The sequence below is a fragment of the Rhinoraja longicauda genome, chromosome 5 (assembly GCF_053455715.1).
Source record: "Rhinoraja longicauda isolate Sanriku21f chromosome 5, sRhiLon1.1, whole genome shotgun sequence".
Lineage (NCBI taxonomy): Eukaryota > Metazoa > Chordata > Chondrichthyes > Rajiformes > Arhynchobatidae > Rhinoraja > Rhinoraja longicauda.
This window is the reverse complement of record NC_135957.1, coordinates 46,783,256-46,807,145: the sequence shown is the minus strand read 5'-3', so window position 1 is coordinate 46,807,145 and position 23,890 is coordinate 46,783,256. Positions and strand designations below refer to the sequence as shown.

At 41.3% G+C, this 23,890-nt stretch overlaps 1 protein-coding gene across 2 annotated transcripts in view; it reads right to left on the bottom strand.

Moving 5' to 3' along the window:
- Nucleotides 1-23,890, bottom strand: part of ccm2 (CCM2 scaffold protein) — a 52,071-nt gene that overhangs the window by 5,092 nt on the left and 23,089 nt on the right. For both annotated transcript variants that reach the window (XM_078399452.1, XM_078399454.1), the window contains exons 3-9: nt 20,865-20,948; nt 19,375-19,558; nt 16,366-16,487; nt 13,906-14,041; nt 11,728-11,785; nt 10,292-10,421; nt 7,339-7,477 (exon numbers count right to left, since the gene is read on the bottom strand). In XM_078399452.1, coding sequence (XP_078255578.1) covers nt 7,339-7,477; nt 10,292-10,421; nt 11,728-11,785; nt 13,906-14,041; nt 16,366-16,487; nt 19,375-19,558; nt 20,865-20,948 — 853 coding nt within the window. The remainder of the gene's footprint in view (nt 1-7,338; nt 7,478-10,291; nt 10,422-11,727; nt 11,786-13,905; nt 14,042-16,365; nt 16,488-19,374; nt 19,559-20,864; nt 20,949-23,890) is intronic.

Sequence of the window (23,890 nt, the reverse complement as noted above, 5' to 3'; positions counted from 1 at the left end):
GTAGATGTTGTATACATGGATTTCAGTAAGGCATTCAACAAGGTTCCGCATGGTAGGCTGCTCTGGAAGGTTAGATCGCATGGGATCCAAGGAGAGATAACTGAATGGATAGCAAATTGGCTCCATGGAAGGAAGCAGAGGGTGATGGTGGAAGGTTGCTTCTCGGACTGGAGGCTTGTGACTAGTAGTGTGCCTCAGGGTTCGGTGCTGGGCCCGTTACTGTTTGTCATCTACATCAATGATTTGCATGAGAACACACAGGGCAAGATTAGCAAGTTTGCTGATGATACAAAAGACAGTGGTTTTGCAGACAGTGAAGATGGTTGTGAAAGATTGCAGCAGGATCTTGATCGATTGGCCAGGTGGGCGGAGGAATCGTTGATGGAATTTAATACAGAGAAGTGCGAGGTGTTGCATTTTGGGACGTCGAACAAGGGCAGGACCTACACAGTAAATGGTAGGCCTCTGGGTAGTGTTGTATAGTAGAGGGATCAAGGAGTACAGGTGCATGGTTCCTTGAAAGTCGAGTCGCAGGTAGATAAGGTGGTCAAAAAGGATTTTGGCACTTTGGCCTTCATCAGTCAGTATTGAGATTTGAAGTTGGGAGATCATGTTGCAGTTGTATAAGATGTTGGTGAGACCGCAATTAGAATAATGTTCAGTTCTGGGCACCATGTTATAGGAAAGATATTGTCAAGCTTGAAAGGGTTCAAAAAAGATTTACGAGGATGTTGTCAGGACTAGAGCATATGAGCTATAGGGAGAGGTTGAGTAGCCTGGGTCTCTATTCCATGGAGGATGACGGGGGATCTTATAGAGGTGTACAAAATCATGGGGAATAGATCAGGTAGATGCCCAGAGTAGGGGCATCGAGGACCAGAGGTTCAGGGTGAAGGGGAAAAGATTTAATAGGAATCTGAGGGGTAACTTTTTCACACAAAGGATGGTGGGGGATGCCGGAGGAGATAATTAAGGCTGGGACTAACCCATAATTTAAGAAACAGTTAGAAAGGTACATAGATAGAACAGGAATGGATGGATATGGACCAAGCGCAGGCAAGTGGGACTAGTGTAGCTGGGACATTGTTGGCTGGTGTGGGCAAGTTGGGCCGAAGGGCCTGTTTCCACACTTTATCACTCTATGACTAACTTAAATTTTTTGGAACATTCTGGCCTCCGCCTAGTACTTAAACACAGCAACTCAAATTTAAATAGCTACAACACCACTTACTAACTTAATGTATAACACTAATGTTTACTACTACACGATACCATGTAAATTGGTTCCAATTACCCAACCATCAAGTGGAACAAAAATGGATCTATGATGAAAATCCAAAATCCTTAAGGCAAACTCCAATGACTGACAAGCCAACTATTAGGAGCAAACGGAAAATATGGCATTGGTTTTCCAGGCTTTTTTCAAATCAACATGGTATCCTTTTCGATAGGCTTAAAATTCAATTAAAAGGTAAGACAGAGCTGGAGGAACTCAGCAGGTCAGGCAGCATCGCTGAAGAACATGGATAGCAGACTAGCAGTCTGAAGAGGATCCCGATCCGAAACGTCACCTATCCGTATTCTCCAGAGTTGCTGCCTGACCTGCTGAATTACCCCAGAACTTAAGTCTTTTTGTAAATGAGCATCTGCTGTTCCTTGTTTCTCCATCAAAAACTAAATTTGGTACTCAACAATACAATCATGAAAACTGTTCACTACAAATAAGAAACAAATAGCATAGTTAAACCTTGAATGAGGTCTGAGCAAAACGCTGAAAATACTCAACAGGCCAGGGGGCATCCGAGGAGAAGAGTGTTAACATTTCCATTGATAATCTTTCACCAGAAAGATAAAAAAGTTTGCAATTATAGATGCTTTAGGTTATGGAAGATTAGAGTAAACAAAAAGTTTGCAAAAGGCTGCAAACCTAGGCAAACCAATAGACAGCTTGATATGGTGCTGGCATGATTTGTTTACATTTCTAAGCGGGAGACAAATGAAAATAAGTGGAGAGATGCTGGAATTGTAAGACAGACTTAAGCAAAACAGCTTTCAGCTATCATTGGTTTGGGATTAAGTACCAAAGGATAATCCACAATGAGATGGAAAGATGAGAGGGGATCTTATAGAGACATAAAATTATAAAAGGACTGGACAAGCTAGATGCAGGAAAAATGTTCCCAATGTTGGGCGAGTCCAGAACCAGGGGCCACAATCTTAGAATAAAGAGGAGGCCATTTAAAACTGAGGTGAGAAGGAACTTTTTCACGCAGAGAGTTGGGAATTTGGGGAATTCTCTGCCACAGAGGGCAGTGGAGGCCAAATCACTGGATGAATTTAAGAGTGAGTTAGATAGAGCTCTGGGGGCTAGTGGAATCAAGGGATATGGGGAGAAGTTGGGCACAGGTTACTGATTGTGGATGATCAGCCATGATCACAATGAATGGCGGTGCTGGCTCGAATGGCCAAATGGCCTCCTCCTGCACCTAGTTTTCTGTTTCTATGAGATGCCATTTTGAGCTTGTATTGAGCTTTTAAGGAATAATGCAAAATGCCTGAGATCAGAATTGGAATAGAATGAAAAATTATTGTAGCCTGCAGGGGAAATTCAAATGTACTTTTACAAACTAAAAAGTGTTCTGCAAAGTAGTCATCCCAGCTTCTCCAATGAGCACAGAGGTAACTGCCTAGAGTTAAAGTTAAGATGTCTGGCTTCTCCAATGAGCACAGAGGTAACTGCTTAAAAGTTAAGATGTCTGGCAGTGGCATTGCAGCAAAGGTGGCTAGAAAAGGCAAGTGCAAAGGCCTATCATTTTTCAGGCTGGTAGGAGGCAAGGAGAGAGCAGAAGTGCAAGCAATTAAAGCAGATTCAGCTAATAGCACTATAACGTTTGCCAATTTTCTTTCAGGGGAAGATCGTCAGATTCCAGACATGCAGTTCTCTGATCAGAACAGATGGGACTGTACTGGAGAAACTGGAAAAAAAAAGTTAGTTCTTACAGGAAGCAGGGATGGGCGTTGATGGAAAGTAGTCAAGACAGCTGTGGGAGTTGAAACTTGTAATAGCTTTGGCTGCTACTCTGTACTGATATGCAGATAAAAATTGAGAAAGGAAGAACCAGAAATTGACCATGTGAAAAAGCAGGGGAGAGGCATGCACCAAATGCTCAAAATTCTGCACGAGAATAAAAACCAGTACCAGTCATCAACATAATGCAGAGAAAAAAAAGCAACCTGCTACAGAAATTCAGTGGAACCAGCAGGATGTGGGGGGAGGAAGGAATTGTTGATATTTTGGGCAAGACACTATGTAATTCTCTCTCCTCACTCGACCCACCGAGGTTCCCCAGAGGTTTGTTTTAGCTCCAGATTCCAGCATCTGCAGTTACGTTTCCATCACTTCCTCTAAACCAACCGCAAAGGCATGGGAACCACCATAGCTATGCCCATTGTTTTCAACAAACTGTTTTTTTCTTTGATATTTTAAAGTTCCAGCATTACTTTTCCGATCCTCATCACACCTCCACTTTTGCACACCTGCCATTTTCCATCTTCTCTATTAACATCTCCTCTAGATAACTCATGTTCAACTGACAAGCATAAAACAAGCTCTCTCAATTGGCACCATCACTTGTGTCATTACTGATCTTGGTCCGAGCAACCATCAGGCTTTTGAGAATTAGACAACACTAACCACAGCAACTATCATCTACTATGGACCATGTCTTTCATTGCACTGCAGTCTTTGGTTTTTGCATTATTACTGTTGTGTGGTATTATGTCTATTAATTTATTGTATTTTATTATTACATACTTGTGTGTGTTATTGTATTTGTGGGGCTGTTAATCTGCAGGAAGAATTTCACTGTTCCTTTGCCAGTACATATGACAATTAAACATTATTGACCCAAAACATGAACTATTTCATTCTCCACATATGTTGTTTGACATGTAGAGTAATTCTAGCATGTTCTACTTTTATTTATCTTAAATTTGAACTCTGGAAATAGCTTCATGATTTCTAGCAAATACTAGCAGTCTCTGAAGGTTTCAATGGAAGAAAGATAATTATTTATGGTAGGTTTTGACAGATGCTGCAAACCAAAGTGAAAAAGGTTGCAACTGAAAATATGCTCCTGTTGCATGGTGGTATCTGGAAATTGTGGAAAGTCGATGCACTTTATGTTAACTGAATTGATAGCCCAAAATGTAAAACAATTCAAGACCAATAAATCACAATTAGCAGAGATACCATGGCAGTCCTTAGTTAAAATTATGAATTTAAAAAAATGCGTGATAAAATATATTGGTATTATTTAAGGTGCAGGAATTTGTAAATTTTGCGAGTAGACCACCATACATTAAATGCAGTATTAATTTTAAGTTTGAAGCATAGAAAATAGGTGCAGGAGGAGGCCATTCGGCCCTTGGAGCCAGCACCGCCATTCATTGTGATCATGGCTGATCATCCAATCAGTAACCTATGCCCAACTTCTCCCCATATCCCTTGATTCCGCTAGCCCCTAGATCTCTAACTTAAATTCATCCAGTGATTTAGCCTCCACTGCCCTCTGTGGCAGAGAATTCCACAAATTCACAACTCTCTGGGTAAAAATGTTCCTTCTCACCACAGTTATAAAATGGCCTCCCCTTTATTCTAAGATTGTGGCCCCTGGTTCTGGACTCGCCCAACATTGGGAACATTTTTCCTGCATCTAGCTTGTCCAGTCCTTTTATAATTTTATATGTCCCTATAAGATCCCCTCTCATCCTTCTAAAGTCCAGTGAATACAAGCCTAGTCTTTTCAATCTTTCGTCATATGACAGTCCCGCCATCCCAGGGATCAATTTCGTGAACCTACGCTGCACTGCCTCAATTGCAAGGATGTCCTTCCTCAAATTTGGAGACCAAAACTATACACAATACTCCAGATGTGGTCTTACCAGGGCCCTATACAACTGCAGAACAACCTCTTTACTCCTATACTGAAATCCTCTCGTTATGAAGGCCAACATGCCATTAGCTTTCTTCACTCCCTGCTGTACCTGCACGCCAGGTTCTATAATTTCCACCGGATGGTGCCGTCAGCTATGGCAGCCTCGCCAACAGTTTGTCTGACTTTTCGTCTTTTTTGTTATTTTTAGTGTGTTTTAAAAGTTTGTATTAATATTCTCTGGTTTGTTTTATGTGGGGGGTGGGGGAGGGGGTCGGGGGAAACCTTTTTTCAATCTCTTACCTTGCCGGAGATTCGATTATTTTCTGGATCTTATCTCCAGTCGCTCTGTGGCCTAACATCATGGACTGTCTTTGAGCCCTACTGCGGGGCCATGGACTTGCCATCGGAGCTTCGATCTCATGGCTGGGATCGATGCTCCAACCGCGGCCTGCGGATTTCAGCATCGAGGAGCTCACAGTCTCAGGTAGAGACTGATGGCCGGAAGCTCCAAAGTCGCAGGAGGTTCGACTAGCCCCGACCTGTGATCCGATCGGCCGGCGCTGGGGAGCTGAGATTCCCCCAATGCGGGAGCCTGTTCGCCCCGACGCGGAGGGCTCGACCGCTGGCTACGGGAGCCAAGATCATCCCATCAACGGAAGGCTCGAGGCCCCCGACCGCGGGAGAACAAAGAAGGGAAGAGATTGAACTTTGTTTTGCCTACCATCAGTGAGGAATGTGAAATAGTCGCTGTGGTGGATGTTTATGGTAAAATGTACTTTGTGTGTCTTGTTGCTTTCTATTGGTATGACTGTATGGCAAATCAAATTCCTCGTATGTTGCAAAACATACTTGGCTAATAAAGTATGATATGATTATGATTAATGAAGCTATGATCACCAAACGACTTCATACACTAGGAACAAAATAGTCCCCAAAAGCATCCCAGAAGGACAGGCAGCATCACTGGATAGAAGGAATGGGTGATATTTTTTATCACATCACCGATATATAGGAGTCCACACCAGGAACAGCGGATGCAGTAGATGAGGTTGGAGGTTGAACCTCTGCCTCCCCTGAAAGGACTGTCGGGGTCCTTGGATGGAGTTGAAGGATGTTAACCAAGAAGTTGGGGAGGGAATGGTCTCTGCGGAAAGCGGTGGAGATGGGAAGATGTGGTTAGTGGTGGGATCTTGTTAGAGGTGGTGAAAATGTCAGAGGATAATGTGTTGTATGCAACAGCTGATAGGGTGAGAGGTGAGGAGGGGGGGGGGGGACTCTGTTCCTATTGCGACTGGAGGGAGGGGGAGCAAGAGTGGAGCTGCAGGATATCAAGGAGACCCTTGTGAGGGGGTCATCTATGATGGAAGAGATTCCCTAAAGAATGAGGACATCTCAGATGTTCTGGTATGGAACACTTCAGCTCGGGCACAGATGTGGAATAGACGGAGGAATTGGGAGTAGGAGATAGTGTCCTTGCAGGAGGCTGGGTGGGAAGGTGTAGTCTGGATAGCTGTGGGAGTCAGTAGTTGTCCCCTTGATTAAATGTTTATCTTTGTATGCTTCATTGTCACCTGGCAAACAATGATCTATTCTACATTTTCCTTGACCTTCGTCCCGTTTGATGTCTCGTTTTCACACCTTGCATTCTTTATTTCTGTGTCTCCTTCTCCCGACTCCCCTGTCTGAAGAAAGGTCTTGACCCGAAATATCACCCATTCCTTTTGTCCAGAGATGCTGCCGGCTACGCTGAGTTATTCAGCATTCTGTGTCTATCTTCAATGTAAACCAGCAACTGCAATTCCTTGCTACATACTCCCCAAAAGCAATTCTATATGAGCTAACTGATTATAAAATACAACTCATTTGGTCTGCTAGGCGATTTAACAGTAACATCAAAAAACTATTCACACGAAAGACTTTGGAAATTAGGAACGCAATGGTGGATGCTGTATCAATTGAAACTTAAGATCTAAGAAACTTGTTGCTTAAGAACATGCGACATTAGGTCAAGCATGGCAAGCTGAATTGTGATTTGGATCACATGGCTGAAAATGATAAAACAGCATCTACTGACTGAATAGTTTGCTGTTATGCAGAGCTGTACGCAGTGAAGTTATTTGCAGGAGTAAGATGGGTAAAGAAGGCAAGAACAGTTTTGTTAACACAACACTTAAAAATAACTTAAGCAGAGTAACAATGAGCCATTGATTAAAAAAATTCAAAACTGCCACAGAACAAAAATTGCGACCTAATTGACCATCTATATTCTCCAGAGATGTTATCTGACCTGCTGAGTTACTCCAGCACTGTCTTTTTTTTTACACAAACGTTTGTGTTTGACAGTTAATACACCAGACAAATACTATTCATTCCACTAATACTGGTTTAATCTTTCACCTACCAAGTAATAGAAATTTTCTACCATCACCATACAATTGTCGAAGACTGATGCAAAATTCATGAATTGAGGCACCATTTCGATATTCATGGAGAAGCATAGCAAACTTTTGGATTTCCTCAGATGTCAACTTGGTTCTCAGCTACAAAATAGAATTTGCAATTATTACAGTATTGGATCAGAGCTCATGATCAGAACTTAGAGTAATCATTCCAATAATATCATTAAATACATCTTCACTTTTTACATGGTTTACATCAACTCAATGCAAGTACTGCATATTATTAGTATGCAGACAACAAGCAGCTCATTCCTGATAAGGCAATTTGAAATTATTTCTGACAAAGCCATCAACTCTTCGTTGACAGAATTATTAACTAAAAGGAAGACAATTGATCTAGTAATGTTCATAAGATCAATGTTTTCCTTTTACTGTAATAATTCTGCAGCAAACTCTTCGAGATAGCAACATTAGAAATGTATTGAGGCAACAGTGTACTTTGGGAGTTTTAACTCTACCAGGTGCATTTACTCTGACATAATTAAACATTTAGTGCAAATCAAGATGAGTTACAAAATGTTAAATGCTAGCTATTTCAGGTAAATTATTGCAAGTAAATGTTCAATAAAAAGTGGTCAGGGTAGTTGATGAAATTAGGAATGTTTTAAACTGAGGTCTACATCTGGTGTCAAATATAACCTTCTTACAGTTACATTAAAGATTGGGAGGGGGAATGTCATTTCACAATCTATAAAGTCAAGATCTTTAACATTTTAAATCTGATGCAATTTACTTTCATAATGTGAATGACAGAACAATCAAAATACCGAGCAACAGCCAAAGATTAAATTTAGTAGAAATTATATAAATTACAGGACACCTGTGGTTGTCCGGTCGCTATTTCATGAGGGCTAGTATCAGTCTATCTACATTCACACGCTCAAGCTACCGGCATCCTTTTTACACCATCCCACCCAAAAAAACCAATGTGGAAACCAAACAGATTGACCAACTGTTGCATTAAGTTAGAAAGCAATCAGTCACCTAATCCTTTGCAATACACGTCGTCTCCAGGTTTTGCAAGTGCACAGCAGTGTACAGTATTGTACAGTATTTCAACGATGACTTGTTATATGGTGCTGCTACTATTCAAGATGTCAGGAAAACGAATGTTATATTTCAGAAGATCTGGTTTGTGAAAGAAAGTACACTTTCAATAGTTATGACAACTGGAGAGGGAGTGGTTACACAAGGGCTGATGATTGTTAAGGGAAAGGTTTTAACGGGCTTAGATCCATAAATGATTCCTATGAATTTCCAGGTATCACAAAATGCTGGAGTAACTCAGCAGGTCAGGCAGCATCTCAGGAGAGAAGAAATGGGTGACGTTTCGGGTCGAGGCCCTTCTTCAGACTGATGTCAGGGGAGAGGGAGGGACAAAGAAAGGATGTAGTTGGAGACAGGAAGACAGTGGAAGAACTGGGAAGGGGGAGGGGAAAGAGAGGATCAGAGGAGCTATCTGGTTAGAGAAATCAATGTTCATACCGCTGGGGTGCAAGCTGCCCAAGCGAAATATGGGATGCGGTTCCTCCAATTTGCGCTGGGCCTCATTATGACAATGGAGGAGGCCCATGATAGAAAGGTCAGACTGGGAGTGGGAGTTGAAGTGCTCAGCCACCGGGAGATCAGGCTGGTTAAGGTGGACTGAGCGAAGGTGTTGAGCGAAACGATCGCCGAGCCTGCGTTCGTCCTCGCCAATGTAGAGAAGTTGACATCTGGAACAGCGGATACAATAGGTGAGGTTGGAGGAGGTGCAGGTGAACCTCTGCATTACCTGGAAAGATTGTTTGGGTCCTTGGATGGAGTCGAGGGGGGAGGTAAAGGGACAGGTGTTACATCTCCTGCAGTTGCAGGGGAAAATACCTGGGGAGGGTGTGGTTTGGGTGGGAAGGGACGAGTGGACCAGGGAGTTACGGAGGGAATGGTCTCTGCGAAAAGCAGAAAGGGGAGGAGATGGGAAGATGTGGCCAGTAGTGGGATCTCGTTGGAGGTGACGGACATGTGGGAGGATAATTTGTTGTATACATTGGCTGATGGGGTGGAAGGTGAGGACAAGGGGGACTCTATCCTTGTTACGAATGTGGGGGGGGGGAGAGCAAGAGCGGAGTTGCAAGATATAGAGGAGGCCCTAGTGAGAGCCTCATCTATAATGGAAGAGGGAAAGCCCCGTTTCCTAAAGAATGAGGACGTCTCTGATGCCCTAATGTGAAACATCTCATCCTGGGCGCAGATGCGGCGTAGACGGAGGAATTGGGAGTAGGGGATAGACTTTTTACAGGAGACAGGGTGGGAGAAAGTGTAGTCAAGGTACCTTTGATTTGTACCAGCATCTGCAGTTATTTTCCTCCCTATGAATTTCCAGCATTAGCGAGTCAGAAATCACGAACAGCCCAATGAGCACACCTAACACTTATTTTCGTACTATTTTCACCCTAGCCTATTTTTTAATTCTCCTTACATTCCTATGATCGACCTCCAAGATTCTTATGCCTCACTTACATACTAGAGGGAATTTACAGTGTGCAACTAACCTATTAAAAAACACATTGAGATGTGGGAAGACACTGGAGCACCCAGCAGATACCCACAAGGTCACTGGAAGAAAGTGCAAGCTGCAGATGGCATCAAAGGTCAAGAGTGAACGCAGATCACTGGAGCAGAGGCAAGAACTCAACTCAGTGTGCCACTGTGCTGCTCAGCTACACCACTATCCTCATCTACACCATGATTATCCATGTACCCTTTAAGACAGGTATCTAAGAATTGTCATTTACTATGGGACACTCGACTGGCCTGAATGGCAGACAAATGTCATGGATATAAATGGCAATATTTGGAATGAAAAGCACAAATACAAAGCAAAAGTTTGTTTTGAAGTCTCAAACAGCAACTTACTGTCATCATATAATCCTGAAGAAGTTCAGCTGCAGAAGCACTTAGTTCTCCTTCATTGATATTTTTTATTTGAGGAGATGGTAGAGTTGAAGATGGTGAATTTCCACCAGTATCAGATCCCTGAAAAGACCTGCATGAACAAAGTTAAAGTTTGACTATTCGCAAGTTACAACAGCCAATAAATCTCAACTTTAAACCAATTTATATTTTAGTTCCATTTAATATTTTCGATTAATGGCTAACAATTTTCTTCAATTCATTTTGACAGGATACATACAATCATGGACTGGAATTTAATGCCTGCTCCTAGTTGCCAACAAGCAGCTGGTGCTGAGCAACTGAGTTATCGTTGCAATCTTTCTGATGAAAGGCACTCTCACAGAATTGCAGGCTAAGGAATTCCAAGTTTTAGGAATATATTTTGGCACGATAGATGAAGAAAAGATTTTGGGGCGTCAAAAGGTGAGCCAATGCTGCCCAACAGTCAATCTCTGACCTACACTTATTATTATGATATTTATGCAACTAGTCCAATAGTGATGCCCAGGATGCTGTGAGTGCAATAAATATGTCTTGCCACAATTAAACAAGGCACTAGTGAGAGCACACAGGTAACATTGTAAAATTGTCATCTTTCTCAGGAAGGACATTTGTCTTGAAAGCAAAGGGCTTATATTGCTTAGAGTTTAGGTAATGGAGGTCATCTCAGATTCAAAAATTCTGAATGGGCTTAGTACAAGGAAGTAATTTTCCTTCTTGAAAATGGCGTCAAACCTAGTATACCATCTCAGAGTACTATTCCACAATTAACATACAGTTCGTGCTCAGTTATGAATGGTGGTAGACAAAGTTCTACAAGGAAACTAAGATTGAGCATGGAAATGTTTAAGCGCAGCCAGTGTCATTGATCTTCAGCCAAAAGTGTGACGTAATTGATCCTTATCTACTTCAAAAACTCAGCATTACAGAACCCAATCTGATAAAACTGAAGTAAATGAGAATCAAGTTAAATAGAAATTCTACAGACTAATCAACAGAAGCACAAAAGGAGGATCAATTGTTAGGCAGATAAACATTTCAATTTCAGATCATGCCAGAAATTCTTCACGGCTATGTCTTAGGCCCAACCCCATTTCATCTTGTGGGGGAGAAAAAAAGTGAGGACATTTGAGTCCACCTGCAGAATGATTGGTTGCATTCTCAACTAAGAACAAAGTCAATTAATTTGAATGCAGAAGTAAAACAAGTGATAGAAATCTTAATATTTTTATTCCTGAAATTACAGGCAGAGCACAATTTTAACATTGTTAAAAGTATCAAAAACATTATTGGGCCAAAACAACTTGATGTTTTAGATAATTAAAGCGATTTTAAACACAAACAAGTTATCCTCATTTCACATATTAAAATGTTGAGATATCAAGACAGATACTTACAAATTATTAATTTCTGCATCATAAGGTTCTTTAACATCTGCTTTACTTGAAGAATCATCTATTTTCAAGAGAAACATTAAACTGAATGCTAAGGAACATGCAAGCCTCGAGTTGAAATATTTAAAAGCAGAGTATGGCATAACTGCAGTCACACGACCACGAAAACACTCAAGACAAAAAAGAATAAGTTTAGAATCAGTGAAATGTGAAGTTGAAATAATAACCAGAAGTAATGATAAATACTTGGTTTAATCTGTCAAAAAAGATACACAAGTTTTCAAAATATAACTACATTTTGCAACGTGACAATTATATAGTTATCATGAAGTCTGCTGGATTTCTGGTGTGGCAAACAACTTGTGTTTCGTTGCAAATTTGCAAATAAAAAACACAGCTACACAAAGCATCTCTAGAAAAGCTCCTTTGAGGGTTAGCAGGAGTTTAAATTGTTTTCCCCCATGTTTGATTTTTTACTAGGTTCAGTTCTAGCCCACACAATGCACTAATTATCAGTTGAGGGCAAACACTTATCTTTAGCACAATGAGGTGGAAGACAGAGGCAAAAGGAAAGTAGGACAAATTCAGAGAGCACAGAAGGGCCCAAAAAACAATTACTCTGCAAACTTAAAGTCAAGAACATTTAGTTTCAACACCTTGGAGAAATCTTGTAGGGTGATGGGGTGATAGAACAGACTGAATTGAGGGTTAAATGAAGAGGCGGTTTAACAAGGTTGTCGAGTGAACCGGATGGTAGCCAGGTTGGACGCGCAGCAGATTTGACTGTAGTCAGCAACACTGACCAGGCTCTTAAAGAATGGTTAACACGCACGCACACACAAAGTCAACTATGCTCCATGAAGATTTGGTGTTTTTTGAAATTGGTGCAGGTAAATCTTGTACAAGTCCGAACATTTCAGTTTTAATTCTCAAACATTATCTCAACTTCACATTTCACTGATTCTCAAGCATCACCTAATTAATTCCATTTTCCACCATACCCATTTCCCTTTTAAAAATCAACATTAACATTTTAATTCAAACTAATGCCCAAGTTATTAAATTGATTGCACAAATAAAAATACCCCAACTACAACATAATCTGAAATAAAAACAGATCTAGGGTCGCTAGGAGAGTACAATTATTTGTAATTTTTCCCCCTCAACTTTTTCACGTTGAGCCTTACTACAGACTTCCTGATGACAGACTGGATTGAATCTGTGCACTCTCCAATTAAATGGAGTACCTCTGGCTTACAAACCAAATTGAATAAGTGATCAATCGGACTAACAAAACCTTGAAATGAATATCCACGTAACAAGTGTGGCATTTAACATTTGATTTATTTCTTCAAATTAGGCAGGTGACAGTTAATTCTTCAGTTTCTGCACACTATTTAAAGTTTCCAGCTTCAGTCTAACTCTTAACTTAAGCTTACAAAATATGCAGTTTTAGGACTGAAACATTAAAAAAGATGTGTCAATTCAAATGAAAACACCTTCAAAATGAGTTTGAGCAAGATTGTTAAGAGACAAATATGCAAAATTAAAAATTGCAGTTAAAAAAATAGAATAGTACAGCACAGGAAGGAGTCCTTCAGCTCACAATGTTTACACCAAACATGATGTCTAGTTAAACTGATCTCATCTCCCTGTATATGATTCATATTGAGGGAAAAATTGAATTATATTTATATGTATCATGAACTCCCTGTATATGATCCATATTGAGGGAAAAAATAAATTGTATTTATATGTATCATGATCAACCATGGACCATTGCTTTGCTCTGGGATCGCTTTCACAAGGGTTTAATTTTGTTCCCCCCAAAAATTAAACCTTGAGAAGGATGGAGCTTGACATATGATTTTGAACAAATGTGCAAAGATGGGTTCATTCATGTAAATCTAACTTCCACCTATCTCCAATCCAAACTGAAGATTTCACTTAGGATGCTGAATTTATTTAACCCAGTAACGAAGCGGCACCATTTTGCAAATGGGCCAAGATCATATACTTGAAATCTGACTCAGAATTCGATACAAAAACTGCAATAATCTCAATGGACTAAGCTTACGCAAAACCAAAATTTTATTCAAGTAAGTAGAGTTTTAATTACAATGATAAAAGATTATAAATCAACACATTTTTCTCCCCCTCCGAAACATTATAGTTACCTACCACTGTATATGGACATGGGCTTAGTTGGAGTAGAAGCACCATCAAATATTGCTCTATCCAAAAAGTCTATTGTGGACTCTGTGTAAACAACTTGGAAGACTTGACTGAGAAGGGAACAAAGTTCTTCTGCAGCTGCCTACAAGAAAAATGAACACAATTAAGTCAATTCAAAGGCAATTTGCATTTCATGAGCCAATGCAAATGTATTCTTTGTACCGTCATGGGAGAGCGGGTGACCTATACAGCATGGAAAGATTTTGTTTTGATTATTATTGCCACGTGTACCGAGGTACAGTGGAAACATTTTATTCATGTGGTATCTAGTGAAAAAACTACACATGAATACAATCAAGCCATCCACAGTCCACAGGTAATGGATAAAGGGTACATTTAGTGCAAGATATAACATTGAAATCCGATAAAGTCTGATGAAAGAGTGTTCAAACGCTTCCGACGAGGTAGATAGAAGATCAGGACCACATTCTAGCTGATGAGGACCATTCAGTTGGCTGATAACTGCTTCGAAACATGGAAAATAGGTGCAGGAGGAGGCCATTCGGTCCTTCGAGCCAGCACCGCCATTCTTTGTGATCATGGCTGATCATCCACAATCAGTAACCCGTGCCTGCCTTCTCCCCATATTCCTTGATTCCACTAGCCCCCAGAGCTCTATCTAACTCTCTCTTAAATCCATCCAGTGATTTGGCCTCCACTGCCCTCTGTGGCAGAGAATTCTACAAATTCACAACTCTCTGGGTGAAAAGGTTCCTTCTCACCTCAGTTTTAAATGGCCTCCCCTTTATTCTAAGACTGTGGCCCCTGGTTCTGGTCTCCCCCAACATTGAGAACATTTTTCCTGCATCTATCTTGTCCAGTCTCTATAAGATCCCCTCTCATCCTTCTAAACTCCAGTGAATACAAGCCTAGTCTTTTCAATCTTTCCTCAAATGACAGTCCTGCCATCCCAGGGATCAATCTTGTGAACCTAGGCTGCACTGCCTCAATTATAAGGATGTCCTTCCTCAGATTAGGAGAACAAAACTGTACACAATACTCCAGATGCGCTCTCACCAGGGCCCTATACAGCTGCAGAAGAACCTCTTTACTCCTATACTGAAATCCTCTCGTTATGAAGGCCATGAAGCTTTATTCACTGCCTGCTGTACCTGCACGCCAACTTTCAGTGACTGGTGTACAAGGACACCCAGGTCTCGCTGCACTTCCCCCTTACCTAACCTGACACCATTGAGATAATAATCTGCCTCCTTGTTTTTGCCGCCAAAGTGGATAACCTCACATTTATCTACATTATACTGCATCTGCCCACTCACTCAACCTGTCCAGGTCACCCTGCAACCTCCTATCATCCTCTTCGCAGTTCACACTGCCACCCAGCTTTGTGTCATCTGCAAATTTGCTAGTGTTACTTCTAATTCCTTCATCCAAATCATTAATATATATGGTAAACGAGCCTTGCGGCACTCCACTCGCCACTGCCTACCATTCTGAAAAGGACCCGTTTACTCCTACTCTGCTTCCTGTCTGCCAACCAATTCTCTATCCATGTCACCACTCTACCCCCAATACCATGTGCTCTAATTGTGCTCACCAATCTCCCGTGTGGGACCTTAAAAGCTTTCTGAAAGTCTAGATACACTACATCTACTGGCTCCCCTTCAAGTGCTTGGAGGAAACTGTTCCTGAATCTGGAAGTATCCCAACCTCTAGGAATCTGGTATTATCCAAACCTCTGAAATAGTGAGCACATGCAAAGTGCACAGTAGATTTTGGTTGTTTCAATCCATTAAAAGAGCTTCCTTCATTAATAGAAACTGGTTTGGTACCTCCAAAATTAATTTCACACAAATCCCTGCAGTCTTGTTTCCAGTCATTGGCTGGATTTGAACACAAACTCCCAGGTAATGGCACACAGTCACCCTAGTATGTTTAAACCAAATAGAATTCTCATTAACAGGGGAATATATATTTTACATGGTCTGACGAACCATACTCAAACCAGCAGTTTCCTCAGGATTAAACTACTACCAAATAGGGTTCACAAACCTCAATTGATCATGTGGCTACATCTAAGAAATAGTCACCCGATTGAGATTAAAAACCTCCAGGAAATTGTGACAGCTCTGACCATTTTTGCGGCATTTCTTTGAACTGTTGGTCAGAATGTAGCCGTTCAAACAACTGAGGAAACAATGTCAAAAACTATCCTCTTTTCTCCCACAAATAGGAATGTCTATTTGTATCGACAGAAAGAATAAAAAGCAGCTGAGAAAGTTAGATCTCATGATTGCCTATGGAGCAAATTAGAGCTGCCATTAACCAAAATTATGACTGCTAAATCTTTTGAAGAGTGGCATTGCAATGATTTCATGTATTGAGGTGTGATGCCCATTTAACTCATTATCCTTCAATTTAACAAGTTAATAAAACTAGGAAACTTACTTTGTTTTCTACAACAACGACGACCAGAGTACATGCTTCCATGGTTCCAGATCTACTTTCTGACGCCTGTAATTTAGTGAAACCTTCAGTGCTCTGATTTGTTGAATTTCCAGAGTCACTGGCTGAAAGAAAGCATCCACAACGAAAGGTTTATAATATCCATCACATCCTTCAGATGTCAGAATAAGATTGAAATGTAGAATGACATATGGAACTGTTGTTAAATAAGGAATTCAAAGCTTGGACTAATGGAAACTCGAGCCACCTTTACTCAATCTGCCTACCCATTATCTAAAACGCACTGAAAAAAGATGAACTCTTAACTACACTCAAAAGTGGCATAGTTCTTTAAATTAAAGAGCAGTTAAGAATGCCCAATGAATGCTGCCCGTGCCAGCCACACCCACATCCTGCAAATAATGATGCCATTATATTGCACAGCGAGGTGATAATAGGTCTGGTTGTTTTTCTAAATTACATTGGAGGAATAATATATGTGCAGTTATCTGAATTTTGACTCTGAAAAGTGCTAGAGGATGCAAATGATGGGAAGGTAGGAAGAACCTCTGTTCAACGTCTGGATCTGAAAGACACCACTTCTGTATAATCTAACACTGCAGAAAGTTCCTGGACATTTGTAGAAATATTCATCAAACTTTGCTCACTCAAAGTTTGAGTGAACAAAGTATGAGGATTATTTCTACAGACAATATGTTGAGAATACTACAAAGGAGAGGTGAAAGCTTAACCTAATGATAAGCAATTGGGCAAGGCAAGTGACTGAAGTGTCAAAGGGCTAGCCTTTTATGTCCAGTAACCACATTTCTATAAGCTTTAAAATAGTTTATGCATAAGGACAAGGCTGGTCATAAATTAAAGTTCTAAATTGCAGCAAGGCCAACTTTGATATAGGACAGGAACTTGCTAAAGTTGATTGGACCCGCACGTTTGCCAGTGAAGGAACATAAAAAAAGTGGAATGCTTTTAAGTATGACAGTGAGGGGTCACGCTATGCATGTTCCTAGTCAAGGACAAGGCAGGTGGGAATAAGGAACCCAGTATGATGAGAGAAATTGCAGCTCTGGTCAGGAAGGAGGCATGTGACAGGTAGAGGCAGCTGGAACAAGGTGTATCCCTGGAGTACAGGAAATTCAGGAGCATACATGAGGAGGAAATCAAGAGGGTAAAAAGGGGGGGGGGGGGGTGAGGTAACTAGCATATAAGATTAAGGAGAATCCAAAGCGATTGATCTTCTGTTAGAAAGAAGTCCAAGACCATCTACTGCTCTGTACTTAAGGTTTGCATACTGGGTTTTTTTCAATTCGCAGAACAGTTTAAAATCAAAATTTGCAATTAGTGGAAGAAAATATATTCTATCCATTTATTTATATTCTGTAAAGATCCATGTTCTTTTCATCTATCACAAACACATCATGCTTCACCAGATATATTAATTTGTTTAACATGAATCAATATAAGCTCAAAAAGTAGTGTTTGATTATTCCTTTTACTATTTAAGCCTTAAATACTTAGGGAAGACCACACAACTCAAGTGTATGTATCCAACTAAGAGCTACACAATGTTTCTGCACTTATTGACTGCTATCAATAATGGCTTTTGGTAAACAGACAATTCCAATGCTCTTCAGGAATGTTCTGCAGAATATCCACTCTGATCAAAATATTTTTTCGGAAAGTGTCAAAAGTTGTCCAAGTATTTCTTTTTCTGAAAGACAAATTCAACCCACCCATTAATATTTAATATGCTCGCTATCGGCAGCGGCTCACTAGCAGTTTGTTCGTCTTTTTTCCCTTTTTTTTTTTGTTGTGTGTCGGTGTTGGGATGGTTTTTGTTGTGTGTCGGTGTTGGGATGGTGCGGCTCGGCTGCGGGGCCTAACATCGCCCGGTGCGGCTTGGCCGCTGGACTTTACATCGTCCGGTGCGGCTTGGCCGCTGGACTTAACAGTGCCCGGTGCGGCTCGGCCGCGGGACTTAACATCGCCCGGTGCGGCTCGGCCGCGGGACTTTACATTGCTGGTGCGACTCGACTGCGGGACTTAACATCGCCCGGTGCAGCTCGGCTGCGGGACTTAACATCGCCCGGTGCGGCTCGGCTGCGGGTCTTTTCATCGCTGGTGCGGCTCGACTGCGGGACTTAACATCGCCCGGTGCGGCTCGACCACGGGACTTAACATCGGCCGGTGCGGCTCGACCACGGGACTTAACATCGCCCGGTGCGGCTCGACCACGGGACTTAACATCGCCCGGTGCGGCTCGACCACGGGACTTAACATCGCTGGTGCGGCTCGACCACGGGACTTTACATCGCCCGGTGCGGCTCGGCCACTGGACTTAGCTGCGCAAGGCTTGGTCGCGGGCCTTTCATCGCCCGGTTCGGCCGTGGGACGTTTCTGCGCCCGGTGCGGGGACTATGCGGGTCGGTCGGGGACGAGCTGTCTGTCCGTGGGCGTGGGGAAGAGAGTGGAAGTTTTGTTGCCTCCATCACAGTGAGGGGGTGTTTGGAGTCACTGTGATGGACGTTTGTGTTGGGGTTATGTGTCTTGTGTTCTTTTTTTCTATGACTGCTATGTAGTTTCGTTCGGTACTTCGGTGCCGAACGACAAATAAAGCTCTGTTATACCTGTTATACCTGTTATTGTCAAATATTCTTGTCTCACTTTTTTTGTCTCTATTTGAAAATTACTGCCTTGAAGAACGTCGTGAAACATCCCCTCTATAACCTAGTTGGGTTTGGGGAAACAAGTTGTTGATGGAAGTATAGACACGGAAAAAAAAAGTTGCAAGTTTCTTTCAGCATGAGCAATTCCAAAATAGGCCAAAATATCTTTAAATGTCTGCAAAGTGACATTTTCCTAAAACTCTCACCCCATTTATTTCAAATTGTTGCTTTGCCACAACAAACCTCAATATTCCCAGATTTGGCGTTACAAAAAAAGGTATCAAGTTGCTAGAATCAACTGAGGATTTCCCTCACAAACAGGACTTACCAGTTTTAAAAATGACCAGATGAAGGGAATCGTCCCGAATATAAGAGACTGCTGCAATGTCATGGATTGGAACTCTAAGAATGATGTCTTCGCCATCCCGCCACACCAATTTAATATTGTATGCAGACACAGTAATGACTGCGTCCTGTTCTTGCGTTAGTGGTCCTGGGAGCTGATGTGCCCTCTAAACGAGATTGTAAATTAAGAATTTTTTACTTTAAGCTATTTTCTTAATCAAATATGCAAAAATCTGACTGAGTTTTAAGTCAGATCACATTAACGTTTAAGTGCACATACTTGTGAAACTGACTATCAGATTCATACCAAGTCAATATTACAATTACATAACACTGATACTCCAATAAACGGCTTATTTTTAAGAGCTCAGTTTAGATGCATTTCAAAAATGTAGTTATATAGTTGTATGCAATCTGTGCTAAAGCACTTAGACAAGCAATGTGTGTCAATCAATGAAATACTATTCACCGAAAGTCAGATGCAATGAATTGAAAAAGTAAACATGTGCGCAGCAGGCCTCAAAAGTAGCAGAGAGAAGAAACATTGAGGATGGACAACCAGTGGAACAGGTATAACCGACGAATGAGGAAGGATGAAAACTTCTGATGGAGGTTATTGACAAGCCAATGGGCTGTAATGTTACAAGACTAGAAGGATGAGATGGTGTGGTGGCAATGTCAGAATGTATGTACAGGAATTACATAGACCAGAAATACTATAATAAAAATAGAATAGTAATTTCAGAAATATTGCTAAAAGTACATTTAGAACTAAAGAACATAAGATTTATTCGAATTAATGATCTCATTATGAAGAGAGCTAAATAGATAATGACCATTTGGCCAAATTCTAAATGCTTGGACAGCATTTGTTAATTTTGAAAAACTTTACATTGTTTTGCTCACAAAGCATCTTCAAACCAAGTAAAAATTCAATGCATCCATCTATATACTAAAACTCTCATTTGTTTGTTTCTGAACTACAGCCAAAACGGTACACCATAGCGCGACAATTTTAGGCCCACCTTACTCACTGACATCCCTTTGGTGCTAATGGAAGAAGTTTCTTTGAAATTGGTGTTATATTTTTAAAGTTATTTACATTTTAAAGTTTAAATCTATCTCCTGGGGGGGGGGGGGGGGGAGGGGAAGGAGAGATAAGGGGGATGGAGTGGGGAATGGGAGTAGAGTGGAGTGGAGGGTGCTGCACCAATGCAGGAGGGGTTTGGGCCCAACGGATCCACCTGGTCTAGTTATTTCTAAATTCAGCATCGTTTAAAGAACTATTGCAACATTTACATCCCTTATTCACATTTACTTTTGATTTACAATAGTTTGGATCATATGACAAGGAAGCTACTAATTATTTGAACATTACACCCACCATTAAACATTCCTAGTCACGGTTTTATGAACACGAGGATGTTTTATTTTTAAAAGCCTCTTCGTCCATATCACGGCAGCATTACTCACCCTTGCATTATCCAATAAGTGCAATATTTCAGTTCGGCTGGATGGATTCAGATACCCAGGCACCGATGCAAGTTGCCCCAAATACTAAAATTTAGATTAAAAAATACAATCCAATAATTAAACACAAAATTTAGTGAAGGCAACTGAAAATGCAAGTTACCTTTAACATAAAAGAATACTGAAAGGTTATCAATTACAGATCCATCACGGATTTTCCAGCACCCTTGGTTCCAGAGCCTTGCCGGATTATCTGTTTTGCCAGATTAACAGAGGTCACAGCCTCCGAGAGGAGTTAAACGGTACCAGAACGCCGGGGACCCAAGATACCAAGCCGCACAGAATGCCTCTGAAGTCGGCTATGGGAACGGTTCTGGCAGTCCAGAGCCCTGGTCTCATGGGGGTGAATTTAATGCTGCTGATCGGTCGCGGAAATCGGCTAAGGGAACAGATCTGCCAACTCCGGCAGGTCTGCAGAAATTTTAGATGCAAACCTTGTACCAAAAAATTTGGGCATCAGCTAATAGCAGATAAAAGACCAAGATATTATTTCTTGCAGTTTATTATTTCAGTTCCAACGCTAGCATATTGTACTGACAAGTGAGTGGCTTGACTGAATGCCTTTACTACTTTTGGCACTCTGGTTTCTAACCTCCGACTATTAAAGAAAAAAAACTTTGAACAAGCAGTGGCAAACCTCGGTGACAAACTTGTTGAACATAACTCATGAGAATTAAACCCATAGATGCCAACGTTCTGATGAAGTCTAGTACCGAAACAATTTTTGCAGATGCTGCCTGACCCATTGAGTGATCACTGCACTTTGTTTTCGTTTGCTGAATACAGGACTTGAATCTATCAGAAATCTACCATTTGTTAATGGCCTATGCACACTTCAACTCTTGAAACTGCAAAATGTCACGAGGGGCCCAGAACTCATAGGGATGATGTAATCAGCACAGTAATTCCTTTTTCAGCAAAATAAAATGATTGGAAAGTAACACATGAACTTCTGAGGATGGTGAATTGGAGGTTGAGTGCTATGTCAAATCGGATGGAACAAATGAAGAGGTTTGATTGAGCCAAGTGATAAAAGAAACAAAAATAAACAACAGGTGCAGGAGGAGGCCATTCGGCCCTTCGAGCCAGCATCGCCATTCAATGTGATCATGGCTGATCATTCTCAATCAGTACCCCGTTCCTGCCTTCCCCCCATACCCCCTGACTCCACTATCCTTAAGAGCTCTATCCAGCTCTCTCTTGAATGCATTCAGAGAATTGGCCTCCACTGCCTTCTGAGGCAGAGAATTCCACAGATTCACAACTCTCTGACTGAAAAGGTTTTTCCTCATCTCAGTTCTAAATGGCCTACCCCTTATTCTTAAACTGTGGCCCCTTGTTCTGGACTCCCCCAACATTGGGAACATGTTTCCTGCCTCTAACGTATCCAACCCTTTAATAATCTTATACGTTTCGATAAGATCTCTTCTCATCCTTCTAAATTCCAGTGTATACAAGCCTAGTCGCTCCAGTCTTTCAACATATGATAGTCCCGCCATTCCGGGAAAAACCTAGTAAACCTACGCTGCACACCCTCAATAGCAAGAATATCCTTCCTCAAATTTGGAGACCAAAACTGCACACAGTACTCCAGGTGCGGTCTCACTAGGGCCCTGTACAACTGCAGAAGGACCTCTTTGCTCCTATACTCAACTCCTCTTGTTATGAAGGCCAACATTCCATTGGCTTCCTTCACTGCCTGCTGTACCTGCATGCTTCCTTTCAGTGACTGATGCACTAGGACACCCAGATCTCGTTGTACGTCCCCTGTTCCTAACTTGACACCATTCAGATAATACTCTGCCTTCCTATTCTTACCACCAAAGTGGATAACCTCACACTTATCCACATTAAACTGCATCTGCCATGCATCCGCCCACTCACACAACCTGTCCAAGTCACCCTGCAACCTCATAGCATCTTCCTCACAGTTCACACTACCACCCAGCTTTGTATCATCTGCAAATTTGCTAATGGTACTTTTAATCCCTTCATCCAAGTCATTAATGTATATTGTAAATAGCTGCGGTCCCAGCACCGAACCTTGTGATACCCCAATAGTTACTGCCTGCCATTCTGAAAGGGACCCATTTATCCCCACTCTTTGCTTTCTGTCTGTCAACCAATTTTCTATCCATGTCAGTACCCTACCCCCAATACCATGTGCTCTAATTTTGCCCACTAATCTCCTATGTGGAACCTTGTCAAAGGCTTTCTGAAAGTCAACGTACACCACATCCACCAGCTCTCAAGTCAAGTTTATTTGTCACATACACATACACGATGTGCAGTGAAATGAAAGTGGCAATGCCTGCGGATTGTGCACAAAAAAGAATTAGTTACAAAAAAGAATTACAGTTACTCCCCTGTCAATTTTCCTGGTTACATCCTCAAAGAATTACAGATTAGTCAAGCATGATTTCCCCTTCGTAAATCCATGCTGACTCGGAACAATCCTGTTACTACTATCCAAATGCTCCGCAATTTCGTCTTTTATAATAGACTCATTTCATCTTTTATAATTGACTCATTTCGTCTTTTATAATTGACTCCCTGACAAATTAAAACTCACAGAAATGAAACTCCATATGAGTCGTAGTCAATTTTTAGCTCTTGAAATCAGTTATCAAATGAAATCTGTTGTTGAAAAGGTCAATGTGCTACTAATTTCAGCTCCAAATACAAGAATCATGCAGTTACAACAACTTTATGACATTCAATGGTTGCAAATCGTAATGAGGGCATTTTGCTGTAATGTTAATATTGGATTGGTACGATTTAAACAGGAATATTGGACAGTTCCTTTCCAGCCCCGATCCAAAGCCAAAAGGACGAGTGATGAATAGTGTCATGTAATGTCATTTTGAATTCCAACTGCGGACATTAATCAGGTCCATTTTTAATGGATTCAGTTTTCTGTATCTGGAAGTCACCAGCTGGGGTAGCATTTCTTGCTCATAATTAATTGC